This window comes from Vanellus vanellus, assembly GCF_965231255.1.
Source record: "Vanellus vanellus genome assembly, chromosome: 3".
In the NCBI taxonomy this organism is placed as follows: Eukaryota; Metazoa; Chordata; class Aves; order Charadriiformes; family Charadriidae; genus Vanellus; species Vanellus vanellus.
In genome coordinates, this window is record NC_138907.1 from 25,567,543 (window position 1) to 25,591,026 (window position 23,484).

Below are 23,484 nucleotides of genomic sequence, written 5' to 3' on the forward strand. Positions count from 1 at the left end.
CATTCTAGCACAAAGCATTACTCTCAAGTTGTATCGCTGGTTAAAGAATTGTTTATACCACCTTAGGCTATTGGACACTATGTACTCATAGACATTGTCAGCTTTCCAGTCTGCATTCTGATACAAGTCTACACCCCAAGCCAGTCAGACCTTACTTCTCAGGTGTAACTACCTGTTGTTTCTGTGTCTCACTGTCACCAAATTTTTATGTAAAGTAGCCTTCTTCTAGGTCAGTCTTATACTCCATTTATGCCAAAGAATGTCTAATTCTACACAGTCATTCTCCAAATTGCCATGATTATTTCCCTGCCTTGATAGGAACAGACTAAGAACCACCAAGGCTAAGGATGGGGTTGGGGGACACAGGAGGAGGCATTATTTTCTGCTAGATAGCTGGTAAAGGCTGCAAATTTTCTATATGCTCTAAAACAAATCATAAGTTCAAAAACAATGAAAAGTTTGGGCAGTAATTTAAGGAGAACAAAATCAAATAAAAAAGAAGCTTTATTTTGAAATCTTATATAAAGTTTGATTGATTCACAGAAACAAGGGGAATCTATCCCCTGTTTTAGTCAGAGCCAGCAGAACTACAAGGTATATTTCAACTCAATTCCTGAAAAACTGTGTTCTCAATTAGAAACAAACACTGCAACCAAGACTCAACTGTTGGTGGTTATATAACATTTTCCTACCCTTTTTTTTTTTTTTTTTTTTTTTTTTAAACTCTGGGAATCACATAAAAGGATTACAAAACAGAAGTTTTCTAGTTTAAATAGATTCTATGAAATTCGGTTTGCTGGTAAGTTCAGTACACTTCAGTTATTTTCAAAATTGTGTATCTTCAGGAACTGTACATGTTCATAGACAAAAATTCACTTCCACTTAGGACAAACTCAATGTTCGTTAGAAACACTAATCATATTCCACAGTGGAAACCTTTTACTTAATTCATAATGAAACTTACAGGATTGAAGGAAACATATACCATTAAACATGCAACAGGAGTTCTGCAAATTTAAATATGTAACTCACTTTTCATCTCTTCTGCAAAATTCTGGCTCTGCTTTAAAGACTGCTTGATTGTGTTCAATTCTCCTTCAAGTTCGTGGTTCTCTTGCAATTTTTTTTCAAGTTGACAGTGAAGAAGGTTTTTCTCCTGCTTCACTTCCTAAAACAAAACCAAATAAGACCATATTTCATGTGAATTGCCAAGATGATAAAATAATTCCATTCATTTAAATCAAAAGAAAGAAATTCCATTAGGTCCTATTAAGTCTTTAGGCAGCTGTCACTGGGTTCCTAAGCACTGCTTGGGAACGTGAGCTGAACTATTTGGCAGCATATGAGAGATGCTGCCAGTTGATGTAGTTAGCATGCCCCTTGCTTGCGTAGAGCAAACAGCTCCATATCACCTGCCCCAAACAGATCGGACAAGACAGGACATATCCTACAAAAATCTGAGTTGATGAAGTTAGGCTACTTTCCCCAAAGCAACAAAGGAAACAAATCCCTGCAATGGCATCAAAATTAACGAGGAATGTATAGATGAGATTTAGCCTATCATCTCATGTAGAGACAAGTTCTCTTTCCACTGAACATTGTCACCATGGCAACACTGCTCAAATTTTATTTAGAAGTGCTTACTCTTTCAAAGGGTTGTTTTGCCATTAAGAGTATTTTCTTCCAAATAAATTGAGTTTTTGAAAAAACAAACAAAACAAAACACAAATAAAACTATGTAACTACATTGCACCTAGGAAGCCAAATAAAAGAACTTTTAAGGAAACTAATCCTTTTTCTCCAAACTCCTGTGCTGCTGGACAACAGATGGCATGGAACTGACATGGCCCAATTGGAAACAGGCCGTCAATTATTCACCCGTTTACTACTAGCAGATGGGCAGTACTTATAAAAGCCAAGATCAAGAAATAGAGAAGTCTGGATGAAAAAAAATTAAAAGCTTGCTGGCATGGCAGGCCTCTTTTTTTGCAACAACATAAGTAAGTCACCCTCAAAACATCATTAAAATTGTCACTGTCACTAACACTTACCTTCCCTTCTACGCATAGGCTTCCCTACCTACTGTTTAAAAAAAAAAAAATAAATCCAGTCACATGTAAGTACTAGAAAACTTTCTTCAATGGAAATCTTAACAATAATTTTTGAAAGTACAACTGTCCAAACTTCTTGCATTCAAAGCACCATACACAGATGTAAAACAAGTACACAAACTAAACAAGCCTATTTGTTAGGAAAAGCTAGGGTGATCTACAGAAAGAAAACCAAACAAGTTTGAAGAATTAAAGTGGCTGAAAGGTCCAACTATTTTTATTTGATCCAAACCCGCCCAATAAGAGCACTCAGCAAACCCCAGGAACCCATAATTTAAAGTATCTGATAGTAACTAGCCATTTACAATTTACAATTTCCAAAGCTAAAAGCAAAAGAATCAATTTTGTTTCAATCCCATTGTCAATTCTACTTGTATGTTGTATTACTCAAGTTAGCCATTCTGCAATTGTTCCCTGAAAAAGCAAAAACCAAACCAAAGCAAACCCCAGAACCTACACGCAGGCAGTACTATTATTCTGGAGAAACTCTTCACAGGACAGGCTTATGAGCAGTTTAGGGACTGATTGAACAATTTTTCCAAGAATAGTTAGAGGCTTGCTTGCACCATCAAAATATAAACCATATGCTCAGATGCACGAACTGCTAAGCTATCAAGATAACACCATTGCAAAACTTAGTAGTCCTTAGATTAAGCATATCCTGTATGTCTCACCAGTCTTATTATACAGTAACAACTAAACACAGCAGTGGATTAACCAGCAAAAAACCAACTGTATTCTCCACTGGGTAGTTAGACCATTAGTGTAAGACCACAATTTCCCTTTAATAAAGGAAAAGAAATGCCAATCTTACTCATTTTCTTTTGCTGTAAACAAAATCTACTGTAAACAAAGCCTCCAAAACTTCAAAACAATTCAGTGTAATTTTTTGCATTATACTTATTTATGAGAGTGTGGAAGACATGCAGTGCCCTAAATTCTGCTGACATATACCATGATTTCTTATGTGAGAGTCTTTAAGATAGAGAACTCTAGTAGTACTGATCTCTTCGAATATTACAATCGACCCCAAAGATTAAAGAATCTTAAGTTTATCGGCCATGTTCTAATACATCACCAACACCAGCTGTTCAATTGTCTGACCAAAACAAACAAATATGAAGAAAAAAAATCTGACTATAGTTACAGCCTAGTAAGATGGATACAAGACTGGTAGATAAAACGAAGCATTCCCAAGAATTTGCAGAAAAAAAAAAAAAGGTATTTCCACAAATTATATACTCTCTGACAATCGGACTTAAAAAATATGGGTCAAATCTAACCTCACTCCATAATTTCAAAGCTAGAAAGGGCATGAGACTACAGTATCTAATATAAACTATGGCTTTTTTTTTGGTCTCAAGATTACATTAAGAATGTACAGAAGCTCGATGGAAGCTTTCCTCCTCTGGGATACGTTGGAAGAACAAAAATTATCTTGATTAGTCTTACCACTGGAAGGCACCAGTTACATTTATTTACTAAATAGTTTTGAAGGACCATCCACTAACTGGCATGAAGGACAAGAGGCACGGAACAGCCCGTATCTGTACTACTAAAGTCTTCTGTCTTCCTAAACAGCTGGCTCTAGCCAAACCGCTTGCTGGGAATGATCCCAGGCTTATGTGAACTCCCAAACTGTGTCTGAGAATTGTACAAAAGACTGTTAATCAGCTTGGCCATGTGAAGTGCTATTGTAACAATTAACAGTATAAATAGTCACATTCCAATAGCTGGGAATGTTCCCAGACATCGTAATCTACCAGCATGAATGTACCTAAAGTTTCACAATACACTGAAGTTGGACCAATGTTTGTGCTGACCTGAACAAAACCCACTATTTTACTTTAAATTTGTTCATAGAGTTTGAGAGGTAAGTTTTTGGCAAAAATTATGCCAGATTATTTTATATCCGCTCACAACAACAGGCAACAAGCAAAATAAGAGTGTTTCACTTAAACTGTGACATGGATTACATAGGTGTTGAGCTCTCTTTTTTTACTTCTGATTCTCCAAATAAAGGATAAAATTTGCATTGAGAGGTCTCTAGTGGCAAAACTGTAACAACTTCAAGTGCAACTGCTCTCTAACTGCCACCAAAGCAAAACAACATAACTGAGAAAACAAAGGAGACATTACAGCAAATAGATTTCTGCATGTTTGAATATGAGGTAGTATGGCAGCATCCAAAGACTTCTCTGAATTTATCTTCATTTAGGGGAAAGTTTTTACAGCAGTGTATATTTGTTGGACTGTATTTCTTCTAAGAGAAATGCATTTTTTTTTAAAGAAGATACAGTAAATCTTTGTACAAAATTGCTGTGTTTGGCAGTGTGCAAAGCAGATTCTAGAATTCACTTTTAAAAATCAGACAAGCATTGATATATTTTTATTTCAGGACCAAAAGCAAGAAACTTTTGGAACAAATAACTGGTGTTGATAAAAGATAAGTCCAACATGAACTAGAATCATATCAGCAGCATTATAGCAATGAATCCTAACCACGCAGCCAATTCTACAAATCTACATGACACTAGTGAAGACCTCGTTTTGTGTTACAACTAAGATACGTTATTAAGATAATCTGTAAAAGTGTTTAAAGATTGCTTACGGGAAAATGCACTATGAGTAAATGCTGAACAGTATTGGTGTTTACAGATTACCAATTTGTGCCATTAATTCTATCAACTACTCCTCTGCATTGATTACCTCAAAGCTTCTTGTCAAATCAGTTTCCTTAGCCAGGGCTGCTAATAAAGTCTGCTCTGCTCTGCACAGCTTCTGGGTGAGATCACTGGCATCATGCTCCAAGAGTTGTTTCACTGCCACAACCTGTAAGAACGTTGAAAATTAACATTGTATTCACAGGCATATATCACTTTTTTTAACTCCCGTTCTTGAATTCCAACATTGTATTACAAAATAAAACAACGTTATTTTATCCCACCACGAACCTAAGGTTGCTTTACTGTAGTTTAGAAGAGAGCTGCTTATTGCCTTTCTACTTCTTTGCCTCTGACCAGAAAGACTGAAAGTCTCTAAAATAAATACATTTCTAGACTGTCTGAAATTGGATTAATACAACCAGCTTGCAGCTACATCACCACAATGATATCTGTAGGATAGAAATGAGATTGGGAATGTAATAGCCTTTTTACTAAGCTATAAGAATCAGAAAGTTAGGATCATAACTGCACTTATTGCTCCATTGACATAGATTTTATAAAAAATGAACAGGTTTTAGCTCTTTCAAAATAGTCCTAAAGTGCTCCAGATTAAAAAGGAAGGAAATACCATTATCAGGTCAAAAAAGGGGAAAAAAAAAAAGTCTATTCTGAAGTCATTAGGTAATAAATTCACTTTCTTAGAGAAAGAACTAAAAGGTACCTATTTTTCTATGAAATCAATTTATTCAGTAAGCATATACAAAAGAACATGCATATAAAGAAACCTCCACTGAAAACATTTGACTGAATCTATTCCCATGGCTATATTTCTAAAATAAAACAAGCCTGCAAGAAAGTGATTGTCAGTTTTAGAAATGCTGTTTCAGTTCAGGCTGCCTGCTAATGGGGCTTCTCAATATAACCTTCAAAAACTTGTGGCCTTTTTTAGAAATTCAGTTAGCTCTGCTGCTTTATAGCTGCTCTCAGGAGGTTTTTTTGAGGCTTTTAAATATGCCTCTTTTCTGGTCACCCACTCTTAAGTCTTGTGCTGCTTCCTAACTTCCTTAAAATTGTGGTTTTGTGACAGCTAATAGGTTCAATAACAGTTGCTGCCAAAGCTGTGGAAGATGTTCTTCATACTGACATTCCTCCGTACACAAGCCCCGACACTCATCTGATTTTGTGGAGAACCAGTTCAGGGAATTAAACTGATCACAAATGCTTGTGCCCATGTACACAGATGCTAATTTATATAATAGTTTCTTTGCTCTTTTAGCATCTGTAGCAGCTCTCTGCAGGGTCACATGACGGGTAGCACTGCTAAAAAAGAAGTACCAGGAGTGCATGGCCAGGGTATAGGAAACGGTGCTGCTGTTCCAGAGGGCAACTACCTGTTAAGCAGTTCAGCTCTACCAACAATCTGCACTTCTGCACGTTTTCTATATGTCTCTTGTGATCAGCCTTAAGCTGCCCCTCTCAAACAGTTTTTTTGTTTGTTTGTTTTGTTTTTGTTTTTTTGTTTGTTTGTTTGTTTTAGCTGAACTGTTCTGCATTCATATCTCCTTCTCTGTGGGAAGTGGACTAGCCCCAAACTTTTAAAAGCCTGTAATTCACATTCACAGTATTTCAGTCAGAAATGGTAAATACAAAACAAATTGTACAATACATTAATAAAAGACCCCACATTAATGATTTTTCACTTTTTGTATAGTTGTATTACAGCAGTACTGCTGAGACAACTAAATACCAGATCTAGTAGAAGATTTTAATATTAAAAAAGCCTACTTTGTCAAATTCCGCCTGCAGAGCGTTGAAGTCATTTTTGGCTTGCTGTAGCTCCTGACTCAGTTTGTTTCTTATCTGGTTGCACTGCTGATCCAGTGTTTGTAAGGATTGTTGCTGACAAGAGAGTTCCTAGAAGACAGTGGTATAGTAACAAATAATAAAAAAAACCAAAACCACACAACTGCAACTAGTCTCTATTTTGGTTATTGGAGCAGTAACAACTGATTTTCATTAGCAGATACTGGCTGCTCAGAGACACTTGTCTTACAGTAAACAACAGTTTAAAACCAACTTTGATTCATGCTGCAAAAGTTACATGGGCAAGAATGGTCCTAACCTGATTTATGTCATCTGCTTAAAACCTCCGTTACCGCAACATTCCTGTCACTGAAAGGGGGAAAAGTTATTCTAAAACTAGTGAAAGCAATGGTGTTAAAATTCTTCACTGGCTCCCAGGTGCATGAACTCCCTGCATACAAGTCAGTGTATTTTTGTCAGTCATATCTGTGAAATGATGCCAGCACCCCTTACATTCTGCTTGAGAGCAAAGACAGCACAAGAGGCCCAAGCACTTCCTCCACCAGCAGGACATCCAGTAAACAAACAGTTCTTGTTTATCAGGGAAAGTATGGATGAGTGTGGAACTGTCAAACAAAAAACCCTGAAAGATCATTAATATATGTGTGTATATATACATAAAGTTTAGCATTTTGTTACATAGAACCCAATATAGATAAGTTTGCAATTGCATTCCCACACAAGAAGGTGACAGAAGCACTATACAATTTAGAAAGGAAAGGTGGGACACCAACGGGGTGTCACAGTAGCCGACACTAGTAACTGATGCTGAATAAAGAACATATTAGCTCCAAAGAGCTCATCTGCAAACCTCTGGTCAGGAGCATTTCCTGAGCTCAAGCAAGGAGGACCCTAGCACTCTCCTTATTAATGAAATGATTAATTCAATGTCTTTATGTCCCAAAGCATTCCAATAATTATTTCTAAAGTGGATGGACTGAAAAGACTCTGCTTTCTAAGCCCTATGTGTTACAGGGTAAGAGGAACTGCAGAAACCCTTTCTTTCTTTAGATGAATGCTCAAAACAAAAGTGCTTCCTCTAGCTTTAGATGTCAAAAAATTAGTTATCCACATCCTAGCTAAAAGTGGAAGCTCCTTCCATTGCCAGCAGGCAAACACCCAGCTCCAGAGTTAAGACCCACATCTAAGCTGTCCGGAATAACGGACACGTCTCTCTGCAGAGTAGAGGCCTAAGTAACAAGCTTAGACTAACACCTAGATTTGAGATCATAGAATGGTTGGGTTGGAAGGGACCTTGAAGATCATCTAGTTCCAACTCCCCTGCCATGGGCAGGGACACCTCCTACCAGGCGAGGCTGCTCAAAGCCCCATCCAACCCGGCCTTGAACACATCCAGGGATGGGGCATTCGCAGCTCCTCTGGGCAACCTGTGCCAGTGTCTCACCACCCTCACAGTAAAGAATTTCTTCCTAATAGCTAATCTAAATCTACCCTCCACCCAGCATGGGTGGAGAATTTGTGTGTGTGATTGCTCCAACCCATGTGCAGGACCTTGCACTTGGCCTTGTTGAACTTCATAAGGTTTGCACAGGATGTCGAAAGTAAGGTGCTATGAATCTCACCTTTTCAATTTGAAGCTTGGATGGAAACATTTAAATAAAATTTGAGAGACAACATTGGAAACCATGCCCTAACACAAGTGCAACTCTGAAGCTAGCCTGTGTCACCATCTCAGAACAAGGCCTGGAGCTTCTCAGGTCTTTCTGAAAGTTCATGAAATGCATTCCTGGATCTCACCTGCCTTCTAGAAACAGAAATGTAATAAGCAACACATCAGCAAGGCTTTACAGGAATAGAATTCATTAGGACCAGTATCTAGGTTTCCCAGAAGGGAAGAATCTCTCTCTGAGGAAAATGCACAGATCAGAATTTCTACAACATTACACAAATTTGGATGCCAGAATGTGTAAAACAGAGCCTTCAAATGGGACATGACAGCGAAATATTACAAATAAATTAACATTAAACAAACTTCACAAAAGCCTGTAATAGCTCACAGATCACAAACATAACTGTGAAGAACTCTCTTTTTTTCAGTAAATAGCCTTGCTGAACAACCTAGAATGACAGTATGTGGATTTACATATTAGTCTTATGAAGGCCTTTTTGTTTCTAACTAAAAATAAATTTTGCTTCACAGGAGCAGTTCCTGCACATGACACCTGAACTGCCTGACATCCAAGCTATCAGCTATTGAGACAAGCTGTAGCAACAAACAACCCATGTGGAGGATGCTGTGCTACTTCTCTGAACGAATGTCTCAGAAATACCATATTCTTAAACGATCCCACTGAATAGAGTGCATCAGGCATCGCAGAGCCAGTATGGATTGGGTTTTTAAGGAGAATCTGCCATGGCAGAAGGTTCACAGGCCTACAACCCATCTTTTGATGAATATAATGACTGCTCTATTTGAATCTTTCAACAGTGTTTTTTTAATGCTACAGCTATTCAAATACAAAGATCAGTTCTTCCTATTTACTACTTCTAGACAAGGTTCAGTATCTCTTTGAGATCCTGGGTTAGCACCCAGTCTAACAGACTTTGTGAAACCACGTTTTCACTCAAGAGCATTGGTAGCAGAGCTGTTCATTGTCCACTCCAGCAGAATTCCTCTACCATTTTTTTCAATCTTTCTGGATATACCTTGGAGAAGGAGTTTCAAGTTAAACATTTGACACAACATCAGTCTTCTTCAGGGCAATGCCCTTACCCAATCCCCAAAGCAAACTTAAAATGCCCATCTGAAATGGCACTTTCACTTTGAAATCTGTGTCTTGGATTTCCTAACACTGATGATGTTACTAACCTTAAGAAGAAAGTACAAGGAGTTTAGACCTAATTCAAATCAGTGTCAACACTAAACATAACTTCACTCCAGAAAAATTCCTGTGATACTCCTACAGTTTGTCTCTCTGCACGAGCTGTCATGAAGGAAGTGAAAGACAGTTATGCTAATCCCATATTTTACCATCTTCTGAGCGTGAACCAAAATCAGAATAATAGAAATATAATTCTAAAGAAATTATTTTCTTGTGTAAGAGATGCACGAAATATTAACTCGGATTCCACAGAAATAACTAAGTCAGTTATTAAGTTTGAACTCACATACATATGTGAACAACGAAGCCTAGTTTCTCATGGATTTGTATCTCACTTGGGTCTCTCACACATATTCTCTACTGTCTAGTGAACACTAACATAACTCTGCATCTCTCCAACAAGCCTCCCCCCTCTGTTGGGATGTTTGTTTTCAGTTTTTCAATTACTTTTGCAACTTTTAGCTCTCTATCAAATGTGATTGCAATTAACTGAAAAGCAGGTACACAAAAGAAGCCATGTGATTTCATCTCCTCAGGAAGTCAAGATTTAAGAGTTCTTCCTGCCTTACCTGTTGGTATTCCTTTTCTTTTGCCTTCATTTTCTGTTCCAAAGACTGACGAGCAGTCTCAGCATTTTGTCTTTGGCAATTCAGTTCTTCTGACAATCTTTTCACCTTTTGCTCCATCATTTGGACCTATAACAATTTAGTTATCAATCACAAGTGTTAAAAACGCAAGTGACATTTTATTTAAATTTATATGCATTCACTTAAAAAGACTGATTTCACCTACTACAACTGTTCTAGCACTCAATATAGCCTACAGCAAAACATTAGCTGGCACCATATAAATCCTTAGCAATCCAAAGTACTAAACTCATAGTTTCTTGCATTAGTGATAATACATATCTAGAACGAATATGTATACTTATACATATAGTTAGGTGTGTGTATACATACACAAGTGTATACATACAAAATAATAAAAACATCTTCAGAAAATCTGTCTTTGACAGTCTACAAAAATGTACTGTATCAAACACTAAAAATAGATTATATTTTCAGTACCTCAGGTCTCTGTGAACTAAAGAATGAACACTAACTGCTAAACAACTACATATTCAGACTGAAAATAACTGGATAGTCCACTGAATTTCAGAGTGATTCAGCACATTGATTTGGATAGGAAAAAGAGGCAACTAAAGTCTACTGCAACAACAGAAGAGTGTTTTTTCACAATTTGAACTTGAATTTAAAAAAAAAAATAAAAAATCAGTAGCCTATGTTCTAGGTTAAACTCCACATTAAGAGTATGTTAACTTGTTATTTAATTCAGTTTATTATGTTAATATCACGTTATCTAAGGGAGTGAAGCAATGTTCACCTAACTCCCTGAACAGAAAAATGCATTTTTATTCCAAAAGCAATCTGTGAATGCAAAATATGTACCTTCTTCCCCTCCCCCCCCCAGGGTGTAAGAAAAACAGCAAAGGGTGAACAGGACTGTTTTCTTTTCCAGCAATAAGGGCTGTTTAATGAGTTAGTGAAACAATAGTCCATCTGTGTCATAAGGAAATAAGCAGGTAGTAGTGTTGTGATGTCTGGTTATTAGGCACAGACTGCAGGGATCATGAGCTCCTCTATGATCACACAGAAAGTTGCCTGCAGAAGGGCTGCAGACCTCACAAGATGTGAAAATACTTGATAACACAGAGGAGGTGCTGTGGTCAAGGTCTGTGAATAGTACCAGTGACAGAGAAGTGCACAAGGGGCGTGTCAAAATTAAATTCAGGCCAAAAAGCAGGAAACTAAAATCCAGAATCTCAATGAAGTTCTACACCCAAAGCCTGGAGGGCAGGCAGAGATCCAATTTCAGTGCGAGAAAGAAGAAACAGAACAGAAAGGAGCAAACTTCAGAAGGCAAGACCAAAGGAACCTTCTGGAACATGCTAGGCTGCAGCTTAAGGATGGGCTGCACCTCAATTCAAATGGAGCCAGTCAGTCCTACTCCTCGTCCACATTCCTAGCTATATAAACTTCCCCTTCCCTTGTGCTGGATTTAATGCCAAAAGGGAAAATTAAATACATAATATCCTAATCATTTAGGAAGTTGAATCAGGTCATTTGGGGAATGAAATAAATGAAAAGAAAGATTTTTCAGAGGAATTGAGCTGTTAGGTAGTTCAGCTGTCTTCCCACAAACTCATCGTGATGACAGTGCCTTTAGTCAATAGACTGTATCAAGAATATGATTTTACCTTACTCCCAGCCAAGACGTCCCTTAAACCAGTTCCTCACAAAGCTAGCAATAGGCAAATGTTGCTGTCTCTCTCAAAAGGCAGGTTAATTAACCCTCAACATGCAAAGGTTTATTTTTTTAAAGACCAATACAGGAGTTGTGGGAAACAGCAGTTTTCCAATATACTTAAGTATCATGTAGAAACTTGCTGACAAAGATGGATAACAATTATTACACCCTGAAAAGATACACAGAGAAATGTCTTTTTTCATATCCTGTAGATGAATCAAAGTAGTAGAAAAAAATTAAAAAGACAGATGGAAAGATGAAGATTAAAGGAATGAATGTCTGTGCACTACTTTCAAATTTACCAAATGCTGTGAAAAAAGACTTTAGCAAGGTAATGCAACCTGATTAATAAAGAAAACAAGTAAGAAGAGTTTTCTATTTATCTTCTACAGTTTTAATTAAATTATTTCAAACACTGGCATTCTCTTCTTTGCTTGATTAGGAGCAAAAAAATCTGAACCATTTCACATTTTTATATGTACGTATTTAAATAGACTCTAAATTCTTGACTAAGCAAATTGTACTATACCATTGGTTTTGTACTATGAATCCAAACTCCTTAGGATTAGGTTGCGAAATCCCATTTAGAAACTACATACATTCTCAATCTTGCATGGCATTTTTACCTATATTTTATTTTACACAAGTAATTTACAATCTAAAGACTATGCTCCCACAACATCTTGTGGTATAAGCAACAGATAGATAATGATTTTCAGACAAAGTTGCATGAGAGTCTATTTAAGGTCAGAACTTGCCACAAGATGTCATTGTTGCTCTATGTAACTTGACCAGAAAATACTTTTCAGAATTCCAGTCTTGCCTGAGGATGAAAAAAAAAAAAAAAAAAAAATATATATATATATATATTTCTTCAGGTGGTGTAAGAACCTTCCAGGAAATGGGCAACTGCTGATGAGTATTTACATTTTTACAGGTAATACATACCAAACTAACATATACTTCTCAAAACTTGATCCTCAGCAAATGGTCAAGAAACTTAACTGAGAACCTTGGTTCTTACAAAATGGCTGAAAACTAACACACTTGAATACTGGGAATGAATTGTAAGGACAGTCAGAAGATGTGTGATGCAGTATTTTACCTGTGTAGTAGCTTGATCAAGTTGTGTTCGCATTTGAGTCAGTTTATCTGTGGTTTTGCTGAGAACTTTATTCTTCTCTGTTAATTCCAACTTCATTCTGTCCAGCTGCAGTTCAGTCTCTTGATGTTTATTCGTAAGGGATTTCTTTCCTTTTTCTTGAGCTTGCAGTTGTTGTTCTAGGTCTTTAACAGTGGAACTTAACTCTGAATTTTAAAAACAGTAAAGATTAAGGGTACTTTCTTCTTTGAAATGTCTTCCAGCAACTCAAATTTCCAAGTGTCTACACATTCTAAAATATTTAGCATGTTTGATAACAACCCAAGTTCCTGACACAGGCAGCCAGCCTGTAAAATGTTCAGCAAGTTAAAACAAAAGTTTCAACTCTCTTCTACTACTAAATCAATGACTGAAACTATCAAGACCAAAAGATAGCTGACTCTAAATCAATAATTTCCACTTCATAATATATGAGAACACAGCAAAATGCGAGGTCAGGTACAAAGGCTGCAAAGGCAAAGGCAATTTGTTCCTCTCCTGGTTTGCTTTTGTTTGTTTGTTTGTTTTTGTTGTAGTTTTTAAACACACCAAAACATGTCACTTGATATATCTACTTTTTTTTTTTTTTTTTTTTTTTTTTTTTTAAAGAAAGATACCCACTACAAACATTTCTTTGGGGCAACTGTGAGCCTCTGCTTCCAAGAGCTTTTCAGCTATTGGGCATCTGTAAATACAGTATTTTATATTTTAATCTTTTTCCTGTCCCAAAGCAGCATATATATAAAGTGAAATTAAGTGATTTGTCACAATATACATCATTAAGAGTTTACCTTCCAAAATCACAATGTAATTTTACAGTAGAAAACATTAGTCAGCTACAGGGAGTGTTTATCCAGAATTACTATTATCTGGAAATTCTTATTGTCAAGAAAAAAAAAAAAAAACCACAAACACACACAACCAAAACCACATCTTCCTGATGCTGAATTTATATGACTTTCAAGTTGAAAATGCTGCCCAAATTGAAGTTTTACATGTAGGTATTTGAATAAACAGTTTGGAGAGTACAGGAACTTGTATAACAGCCCTACAAGAAACAGTGGAAAAGCTGGTCCAAATAGTAGGCTTAAGTAAGTGCTCACCAAATCCACAACAAACCAACTTTTTGCTCTCTTCTGACTATCAGATATCAGGAATTAATATTTCATGTCAATATGCACAACACAACATCATATCTTACTTTTTCATTAGACCTCTTCCATCATACTTCTTCCCGTGCTTCCAGTAACATCCATCATGGACCAACTTAGTTATGCATTAAGCATGTTCAATCAATGAATTTTTAATACAGGTATTGCTCAGCCATAAATCTCAAGAGTCATACAAAATTAAGGAAGCAATATAATTTCATTTAACAGTGAGATGTAATGAAATCCTGAAGAGTTTAACTGTTTTATTCCATAAGCATGGGATTATTGGAGAAGGCCATTTTCCTTTTATACGATGTCCCCTACTCACCCCCAAAATACAAATTCCTTCCAACTCTCACACCCCATATGTAAAAGATACCCCAGCTTGTGGATAATCCCTATGTACTGGCTGATCATTGAAAACACACACCAGCAGCCAACTGGGCTAGCTGCCAAAGGTAACAACAGGTATCTTTCTCTTTTCCTCCCTAAAGCACTGATTTCAATACCTCTCTTCTATCCACACACCAGCTTTCATGAAACCATATAGGAGACTCCCTCTGAGTTTTAAAGAAACATATTGGATACCTTCGTTCTGTGCTCTTAGCTGGATCACGAGTGAAGAATTACAATTCTCAGCAAAGCTGTTGTTGAACTTGTTCTTCTCTGATATTATACTAGAATTTGTTTCTTTTTCCCATGGAAAAGAGGATGTTGTAGAACTTCCCCTTGCAGGTGTTTCTTGATATCTAGATGGTGTTTTTTCTTGTTGCCACGAAAACACAGATGAGGAAGCCTGATGCCGAGCAATCTCCCTATGACTTAAAGAACTTTGAGGGTGAGGCTGATTTATTTTCTGTGGCCAAGAAAAAAAAGGGATATACCTTTACACAGCTCCATATCCAACATATAACAAAATCATTAATTTATTAATAAGTAGATAATAGGTTGTGGTCATTTCACATTTTTATAATATCACATAATCTACCAGTGCAGACTACTAATTCATATAATTATTTTTATGCTACATAAATAACTTTAGCCCAAGTATCCAAGAATAGCTGATACTTATAAACACAAACCAGAACCTCACAAAAAGTAGTTCAATTTGTGTATTTTCATAAGTAACATACCCAGATTTTGTCTTTTTAAGAGAGATCCCATTTTTCAAAATTGAAGCCTACATTTTTACAGGCAAGTGCTGACAAGCAAGCCGCAAGAAATATAGAAGTGTAGACTAAGATATCTGACCCACATTTAGTTCTTCTGGACAAACCCAGGTAAATTCAGAACAGACATTTATGTAAACTTATACACACAGAATACCCCAAAATTGCAATAACAAAATATACCAGGTACTAGCTTTCAACCTCTTCCTACAGAACAACAGAACAGAGCCAAAATACTAGCTGTGTGTTTCTCATTCTTAGGTGAAAAAAAAAATTCAAACAGTAAAGCTTCTGTTGTATTTTTAACTGGATTTTCAAATGCCTCTCATTTGAAAACTTTTTTTAAACTAAAGACCTAAATCAGGTAATACCCAGTGTGACTTCTCAGTCCAAACAGAGAATATGTTGTTAGGTAAGAATAGCTGTGCTACGACTGAAAATCTATATAGTCCAGAATGCTGTGTCCAATCCTGTAAAGTAACTTTTTTAATAGATAAAGAGCATAAAAACCTAACCACACATATAGTAATCATTCCCGTTACACACCACTTTAAACTCACAGATTTTCTGAGACAAAATGTTGAGTCCAGGAAATTGAGGGGAATTAATAATCATTTTTACTTAAATACTTTACACGTACTTTCTCTTTTGGATCTCTGTGGTTTGGCCTTTTTTACAAAATCTGTAACAAGTAAGAGTTCAGCCATTTAACACAGTACAGTGTAATAAAAGGTTTTGTTCTCAGCCTGCAGAGCTGGTACTGTAATTATGCCTTATGAAAAGTAGGAAAATGACCATGCTCTATTTCCTCTTTTGATCCTCACTCATCTTTGTACCATCCGCTTCTACCATATCTGTTTGGAGGTGAGATGAAAGGAATTTGCAAGGAATATTCAAGATATGAGAGCCATTGGGCTATACATGGACAAAGAACATTTTCTCATTAGTTCTTAATTCTTTTCCTAAAAAAATCTTTTTCATCATTGCTGAACACAATATTGTAGTTTTCAGAGAACTAGCCACAATAAATACCAAATTGCTTCTTGAATCATTTTATTAAATTTGAAACCTGAATGTACCTGGTATGGATTGTTCAGATTATGTTTTCCAGATGCATTACTTCACTTTTTTTTTTAGGCTGAGTTTTACTTACCATCTTAATTATTGCAATCATTTAGTATTACAAAATACTGTGTGGTCTTCAACCAAATTATTCAACTGTTTTTCAGACCACTAATGAATATGCTGAATAGCACAGTTCTCTTCACCAATCTTTTTCAGGCTTCACTGTTGATGATTCTCTGGCTGTAAAAACTGACCATTTATTGCCACTGCCCTCTATCTTTACCTTTAAATTCACAAGCAGAACTCCCCCTTATCAAAACTGTTTTGTTTTTTCAGTGTTTTGTGGCTATCCAACAACATTATACTGAGTCATGCTTAACTCACCCATTCTCTGATTTATTCTTAAAAAAAACAAAAACTCTGAAAATACGTGAGGCATGATTTCCCTTTAGAAATAAAGGGTTGATCTTTTCTCCATACATCATACCTACATATGCATCAATAAATGTATTGCTTTAAGTTTCTAACAATTGACCCAGGATAAAAACTTGGCCTGACTAAACTACATTTCCAGCCATCAGCACTGTAAGCTTTTTTTTTTTTTTTTTTTTTTTTTTTTTTTTTTTTTTACAAACATGGCGTTATACTTGTCACCTCCCAGTGCCAAGAGAAGAATAAAGTAAGTTGCACATCACAGTGATTGATCAGTCCTACACTGCAGTGCCCTATCAATTAATGGGTAAATATTATCTCTAGGTGATTGGTTTCATTACTGTTCATTTTCTCTATCTATTTTAAGACTAATTCTGACTTTTCAGTTTAAAGCTGTGCCACAGGTTCAATCCCAGTAAAGAAAGGCTCTGATACAGAAAACTTTTTAAGCCTTTAGATAGTAAATCTAAGAAGCCGGTGAGGGGGTCTAGAAAACAAGTCTTATGAGGAGTGGCTGAGGGAAGTGGGACTGTTTAGTCTGGAGAAAAGAAGGCTGAGGGGAGACCTTATCATTCTCTACAACTACCTGAAAGGAGGTTGAAGCAAGGTGGGGGCCAGTCTCTTCTCCAAGTAACAAGTGATAGGACAAGAGGAAATGGCCTCAAGTTGCACCAGGGGAGGTTTAGGATAGGTTTTAGGAAAAAATTCTTCACAGAAAGGGTTATCAAGCATTGGAACAGGCTGTCCAGGGAAGTGGTTGAATCGCCATCCCTGGAGGTATTTAAAAGACAGGTAGACGTGGTGCTTAGGGACATGGTTCAGTGGTGGCTTTGGCAGTGTCAGGTTAATGGTTGGACTCGATGATCTTAAAGGTCCCTTCCAACCTAGACAATTCTACGATTCTAAATACAACATAAAAAGTGTTTTCAGCTTTTCTGCAATGGCTCTTTTTTCCTTGAGGGCTTTCACATCTTAGTCATCTATTGGCCTCAGAGATTCCTTAATACAGTTCCTACTACTTACGCATTTGAAAGATGTATTAGTTTTTACTTGCTAGGCAAGTTATTTCTCATAATCTTTTCAAGACTCTTTTATTATCATTTAACTGGCACCATTTTCTCTTATCCTTGCTTGCACGAGAATTCTATTTTTTTGAAGGATGTGTTCTCATTTGCTATTCAATTATGCTGGCTTTTCTGGATTCTCCAAGATTACTTCTAAATGGCAATACACACAGATTATCTTCCTTTTTTTTAAGTTACACTTTAAGTGATGTAGAATATATTTCACTAGTTTTCCACTCCATTTTCCAAGTCCATTAAGTAGTTACTTTCTTAGATATCACACATACCATTCTTAAGAGAAACTTACCTTAACCTGGATGGTTCTCAGTTCTAATTCTAGCTTTTTTCTTTCTTGTACTTCTTTCTTGTATTTTTCTTCTAGTTCTTCAAACTTAGCATCTACAAAGACACAATGAATACTTCATCATAATCTAACTTAGTATATAGGTAATCTTTTCTAGCCTATTGCTATTACAGGAATGATAAAAATGAACAGTTATCAAAAGTGTCAGATCATGAGGAAGAAACAATTGTATATACAATACGTTTAGTAATTTAGGACCTCAAAAGGAACTGGTGAGATATCTGGAACTTGACATAAAAATGAAAACATAGCTGTTAAAAGTAATGATCCAATGCCAGAATTTTATTTTTTTAATCTCTCTCTCTGAAAACAATGTGTACACATATACTATATACACAGGTTTAAAAAAGATATATATGAAACAAATGTGTTACATTATCTCTACACATAAATTATGTACTTTTTAAAAAAAGTTTTCCTACAAGCAGCCCGATAGCATTAATATTACTAAGAAATGAACAGAAAATAAAGCTGGATCTTTTCCTCTAGCTCCTTTAAAATGCAATAGGAATTGGACAAAATTTATTTAGAGTCCTCCTGCTGAAATTGTAAGAGGAGCATATTAGTCCAAAACAAAAGTCTTGCTTCCCTTTTCTTGAATTTGTTTCTAATTCCACAACTCTCAGGAAAATTCTAGAACTAGAATGTTTTGTAGCATCCTAGGGAGCTGTTGAGGAAGGCGATTGTCCCACTCTACACTGCACTAGTGTGCCCCCACCTCCAGTACTGTGTGCAGTTTTTGGCACCTCAATGTAAGAAGGACATCAAACTAGGGGGAAGTGCCAACTAGGGGAAGTGCCCTACTGGACCTACTGTTTGTTAACAGAGAAGGTCTTGTGGGGGATGTGAAAGTTGGAGGTCGCCTTGGGCAGAGTGATCACGAAATGATAGAATTTTCAATTCTTGATCAAGTAAGGCAGGGAGCCAGCAGAACCGCCACCTTGGATTTCCGAAGGGCAGACTTTAGCCTGTTTAGGAGCACGGTCAAAAGTGTCCCTTGGGAGGCAGTTTTGAAGAGCAAAGGTGCCCAGGAAGGCTGGGCATACTTCAAACAGGTGCTCTTAAAAGCGCAGAAGGCCATCCCCATGTCTCAAAAACCAAGCAGACGGGGAAGACGACCAGCCTAGCTAAATAGAGAACTTTGGCTGGACCTCAGGAAAAAAAGGAAAGTTTACATTCTCTGGAAAAGGGGGTTGGCAACTTATGAGGACTATCAAGATATAACAAAGCTATGTAGGGGGAAAATGAGAAGGGCCAAAGCTCAATCAGAACTCAGCTTGGCCACTGCAGTTAAAGACAATAAGAAGAGATTCTTTCAGTATATCAATAGAAAAAGGAAGACTAGGGAAAATGTAGGCCCACTGGTGAATGAGACAGGTGCCCTAGTGGTGGAAGACACAGAGAAGGCAGAGTTACTGAATGCCTTCTTTTCTTTGGTCTTCACTGCTAAAGCTGTCCCTCATGAACCCCATACTCTGAAGGCAAAGGTCTGGAGAGAGGAAGATTTTCCCTCAGTTGAGGAGGACCGTGTCAGAGACCACTTGGCCAAGCTGGAAATTCACAAGTCCATGGGCCCTGATGGCATGCATCCGTGAGTGCCGAGAGAGCTGGAGGATGTTATTGCTAGACCACCCTCCATCGTCTTTGAATGGTCATGGAGAACAGGAGAGGTGCCTGAGGATTGGAGGAAGGCTGACATCACTCCTATCTTCAAAAAAGGCAAGGAGGACCCAGGGAACTACAGACCAGTTAGTCTCACCTCTGTCCCTGGGAAGATAATGGAGCGACTCATTCTGGATGTCATCTCCAAACACGTTGAGGAACAGGAAGTTATTGGAAGTGGTCAACATGGATTTACCAAGGGTAAATCGTGCTTGACCAATCTGATAGCTTTCTATGATGTTATAACTGGTTGGCTGGATGAGGGGAGAGTCATGGATGTCACCTACCTTGACTTTCACAAGGCTTTTGACACTGTCTCCCATGACACCCTCATTAGGAAGCTGAGGAAGTATGGGCTAGATGAGGTAACAGTGAGGTGGACTGAGAGTTGGCTGCAGGACAGAACTCAGAGGGTTGTGATCAGCGGCACAGAGTCTAGTTGGAGGCCTGTAACCAGCGGTGTCCCCCAGGGGTCAATACTTGGTCCAATCTTGTTTAATATATTCATTAATGACCTGGATGAGGGGACAGAGTGTATCCTCAGCAAGTTTGCTGATGATGCCAAACTGGGTGGGGTGGCTGACACCCCAGAGGGCCGTGCTGCCATCCAGCGTGACCTGGACAGGCTGGAGAGATGGGCAGAGAAGAACCTAATGAGGTTCAACAAAAGCAAGTGCAAGGTCCTGCACCTGGGGAGGCTAGGCACCAGTATAGGTTAGGGGCGGACCTGCTGGGAAGTAGCTCTGAGGAGAAGGATCTGGGGGTTGTGGTAGACAGTAAATTATCCATGACCCAGCAATGTGCCCTTGTTGCCAAAAAGGCCAATGGAATCCTGGGCTGCATAGGGAAGAGTGTGGCCAGTAGGTCGAGGGAGGTCATTCTCCCCCTCTACTCTGCACTGGTGAGGCCACAACTGGAATACTGTGTCCAGTTTTGGGCTCCCCAGTTCAAGAGGGACAGGGAACTGCTGGAGCGAAGGGCAACTAAGATGATTAAGGGCTTGGAGCATCTGCCTTATGAGGAAAGGCTGAGAGAGCTGGGACTCTTTAGCCTGGAGAAGAGAAGGCTGAGGGGAGAACTTATTATGGCGTACAAGTATCTAAAGGGTGGGTTGAAGGAGGATGGAGCCAGGCTCTTTTCAATGGTTCCCAGTGACAGGACGAGGGGCAATGGGCACAAGTTAGAACACAGGAAGTTCCGTTCAAATACACGGAAAAACTTCTTTACGGTGAGGGTGACAGAGCACTGGCACAGGCTGCCCAGGGAGGTTGTGGAGTCCCCTTCTCTGGAGATTTTCAAGACCCGCCTGGATGCAGTCCTGAGTAATGTGCTCTAGGCAATCCTGCTTTAGCAGGGGAGTTGGACTAGATGATCTTCCAACTCTGAAGATTCTGTGATTCTGTGAAACTGTTAGAGCATGTCCAGAGGAAGGTGACCAAGATGGTAAAAGGTCTTGAGGGCAAGGTCTGAGGAGCAGCTGAAGTCACTTGGTTTGTTCAGCTTAGAGAAGGCTGAGGGGTGACCTCATCACAGGTTACAACTTCTTCAAGGGGGACAGCAGAGGGGGAGGTGCTGATCTCCTCTTTAGTGACCAGCAATAGGACACGAGTAAATGGAATGAAGCTGCATCAGGGGAAGTTAAGGTTGGACATTAGGAAAAAGTTCTTCCCTGAGAGGGCAGTCGGTCAATCACTGGAACAGGCTTCCTAGGGAAGTGGTCGCAGCACCAAGCCTGTCAGAGTTCAAGGAGCGTCTGGACGATGCTCTTAATCATATGATTCAATTTTAGGAAGTCCTGCAAGGAACAAGAAGTTGGCCTGGATGATCCTTATGGGTCCCTTCCAACTTGAGATATTCTATGATCTTAAAGAATTTAAGACCAGCTTTCAAAGGCAAAAAAACTCCCCAGCAATGCCATTTTCAATACAGTTATTTAAATCATTTCAATCTAATCCCTATTTCAGTAGTGCCACGCTTAGTGGAATGCTTGACATTGCCACTACTGTACGCCTTTTAAGATATGTATAAAGAAATTATAAGGAACAAGAGTGCAAGAAAGTATCTCACATTTCCCATCAGAAGCTAAGATTGAGATACCAAACTCAAAGAACATTTGTTCACAGCAAAGAAAGAGGCAAACAGCATGCATAATATTGAACCCATTGAAAAACCCAAAGTTTTTCACTATAGACAGCATAAAGGTGTCTGGCTACAGTACAGTTCTCCAGTTAAGGAAACTTCCTTTCGCTTTTCCACTTCATTCAAATATTTTAAATTTATTTGATGACACTAATTTGAAGACAGAAGTGATGCTTTGAAATAGATACAGTGCATAAATTGTGCAAATTATCATGTGCAATGATAGTATAAATAAAAAAATAATTTTCTAAAGAAGTAACACGTATGACTGTTGACTGAACTTTAACTAAAGTACCTGTGGCACATGAAGGAAGAAATTTGCTCTTCACTACATGAAGGGAAGAGCTAACACGAGGAATGGGCAGTCTGATGATGGATATTCCTATTACTATTCCATGTCCATCAACATAGTGCTGAAAAATGTAATATTTGCAATAAGTGTTCAATCTTCATTAATAATTTTTAAACTCAGAACCTATGATGCTATGAATTAGACAGTCTCATAATAAGCTATATAATAGGGACTAGGCAACTCAGTACAAGTGTAATGTTCAAAATACTTCACCTTTGACAAAAACTGACAGTTAATTATCTGTGCTAAATGAAGAAAAAAAATCATTTACCATTATGACTTTGAACTGGCGTTAAAGGTGCAGTAAAACTTTTCTGTGGAGTGCCACTGAATGACAAGTCTCCTGTGACGGATGTTTGCTGACTTCTCTCAAGCTCACATTTGCATCTGTTTAGGAAAGAAGCAGCAGCAATTAGTAATGGAGACTAAAAGGTTATTTATCTATTTTTAAGAGCTTGAAATACACAAATAAATTATATGATTTTAAGAACTTAGTTTAAGAGACCAAATCAAGATACATCTACTGAAAATTTTTAGGTACTATAATACAGAAATATGAAGCATGTTTTATTTATAGTTTAAATATATTTTATCAATTATATACGAATCAAAACTAAAAAACAAAAACAAACAGACAAAGCAGATGGAAAATCAGTTAGAACTGCTTAAGGTCTCACTGTACGAAGCTGTAGTCCAGCTATACATGCATAAATCACTGTAAACACTAATAATATAAAAGTCTTGCTCTTCAGTAAGCATCTTTATAGTAGGAAACCTACTACTTTTATTCTATGTTCTGATACCATGCACTTTGAGAAACATACCCTCCACCCAACAGTGTATTTTTCATGTGTACCATTTACATTGCTACCCAAACACCACAGCAGACAACGCATTCCAGTGAATTTTGTGAACATGAAGAATTACAAGCTCATCCAATGAAACCAAATAACTAGTTTGGAGGTTACACAACAACTTTTGTCTTGCCCAGTGAGTACAGGTTGATAAGACAATGATTCCAGGCTACAGCCCATCACATTAGTGATCCCACAACTTGCCTTTCTATTTCCCCCTCCCTGCTACAGCACACCACCACCAGCTTCCTCTCCCAGTGGATTATCAGTTGCTAGGACATCATAAATGATCAGTTATCAG

At 37.8% G+C, this 23,484-nt stretch overlaps 1 protein-coding gene across 1 annotated transcript in view; it reads right to left on the bottom strand.

Moving 5' to 3' along the window:
• Window positions 1–23,484, bottom strand: part of CENPF (centromere protein F) — a 46,279-nt gene that overhangs the window by 18,449 nt on the left and 4,346 nt on the right. Inside the window, exons 4-11 of the mRNA XM_082481901.1 lie at window positions 22,601–22,716; window positions 18,120–18,211; window positions 14,671–14,938; window positions 12,896–13,098; window positions 10,053–10,178; window positions 6,563–6,691; window positions 4,821–4,943; window positions 1,033–1,168 (exon numbers count right to left, since the gene is read on the bottom strand). Coding sequence (XP_082338027.1) covers window positions 1,033–1,168; window positions 4,821–4,943; window positions 6,563–6,691; window positions 10,053–10,178; window positions 12,896–13,098; window positions 14,671–14,938; window positions 18,120–18,211; window positions 22,601–22,716 — 1,193 coding nt within the window. The remainder of the gene's footprint in view (window positions 1–1,032; window positions 1,169–4,820; window positions 4,944–6,562; window positions 6,692–10,052; window positions 10,179–12,895; window positions 13,099–14,670; window positions 14,939–18,119; window positions 18,212–22,600; window positions 22,717–23,484) is intronic.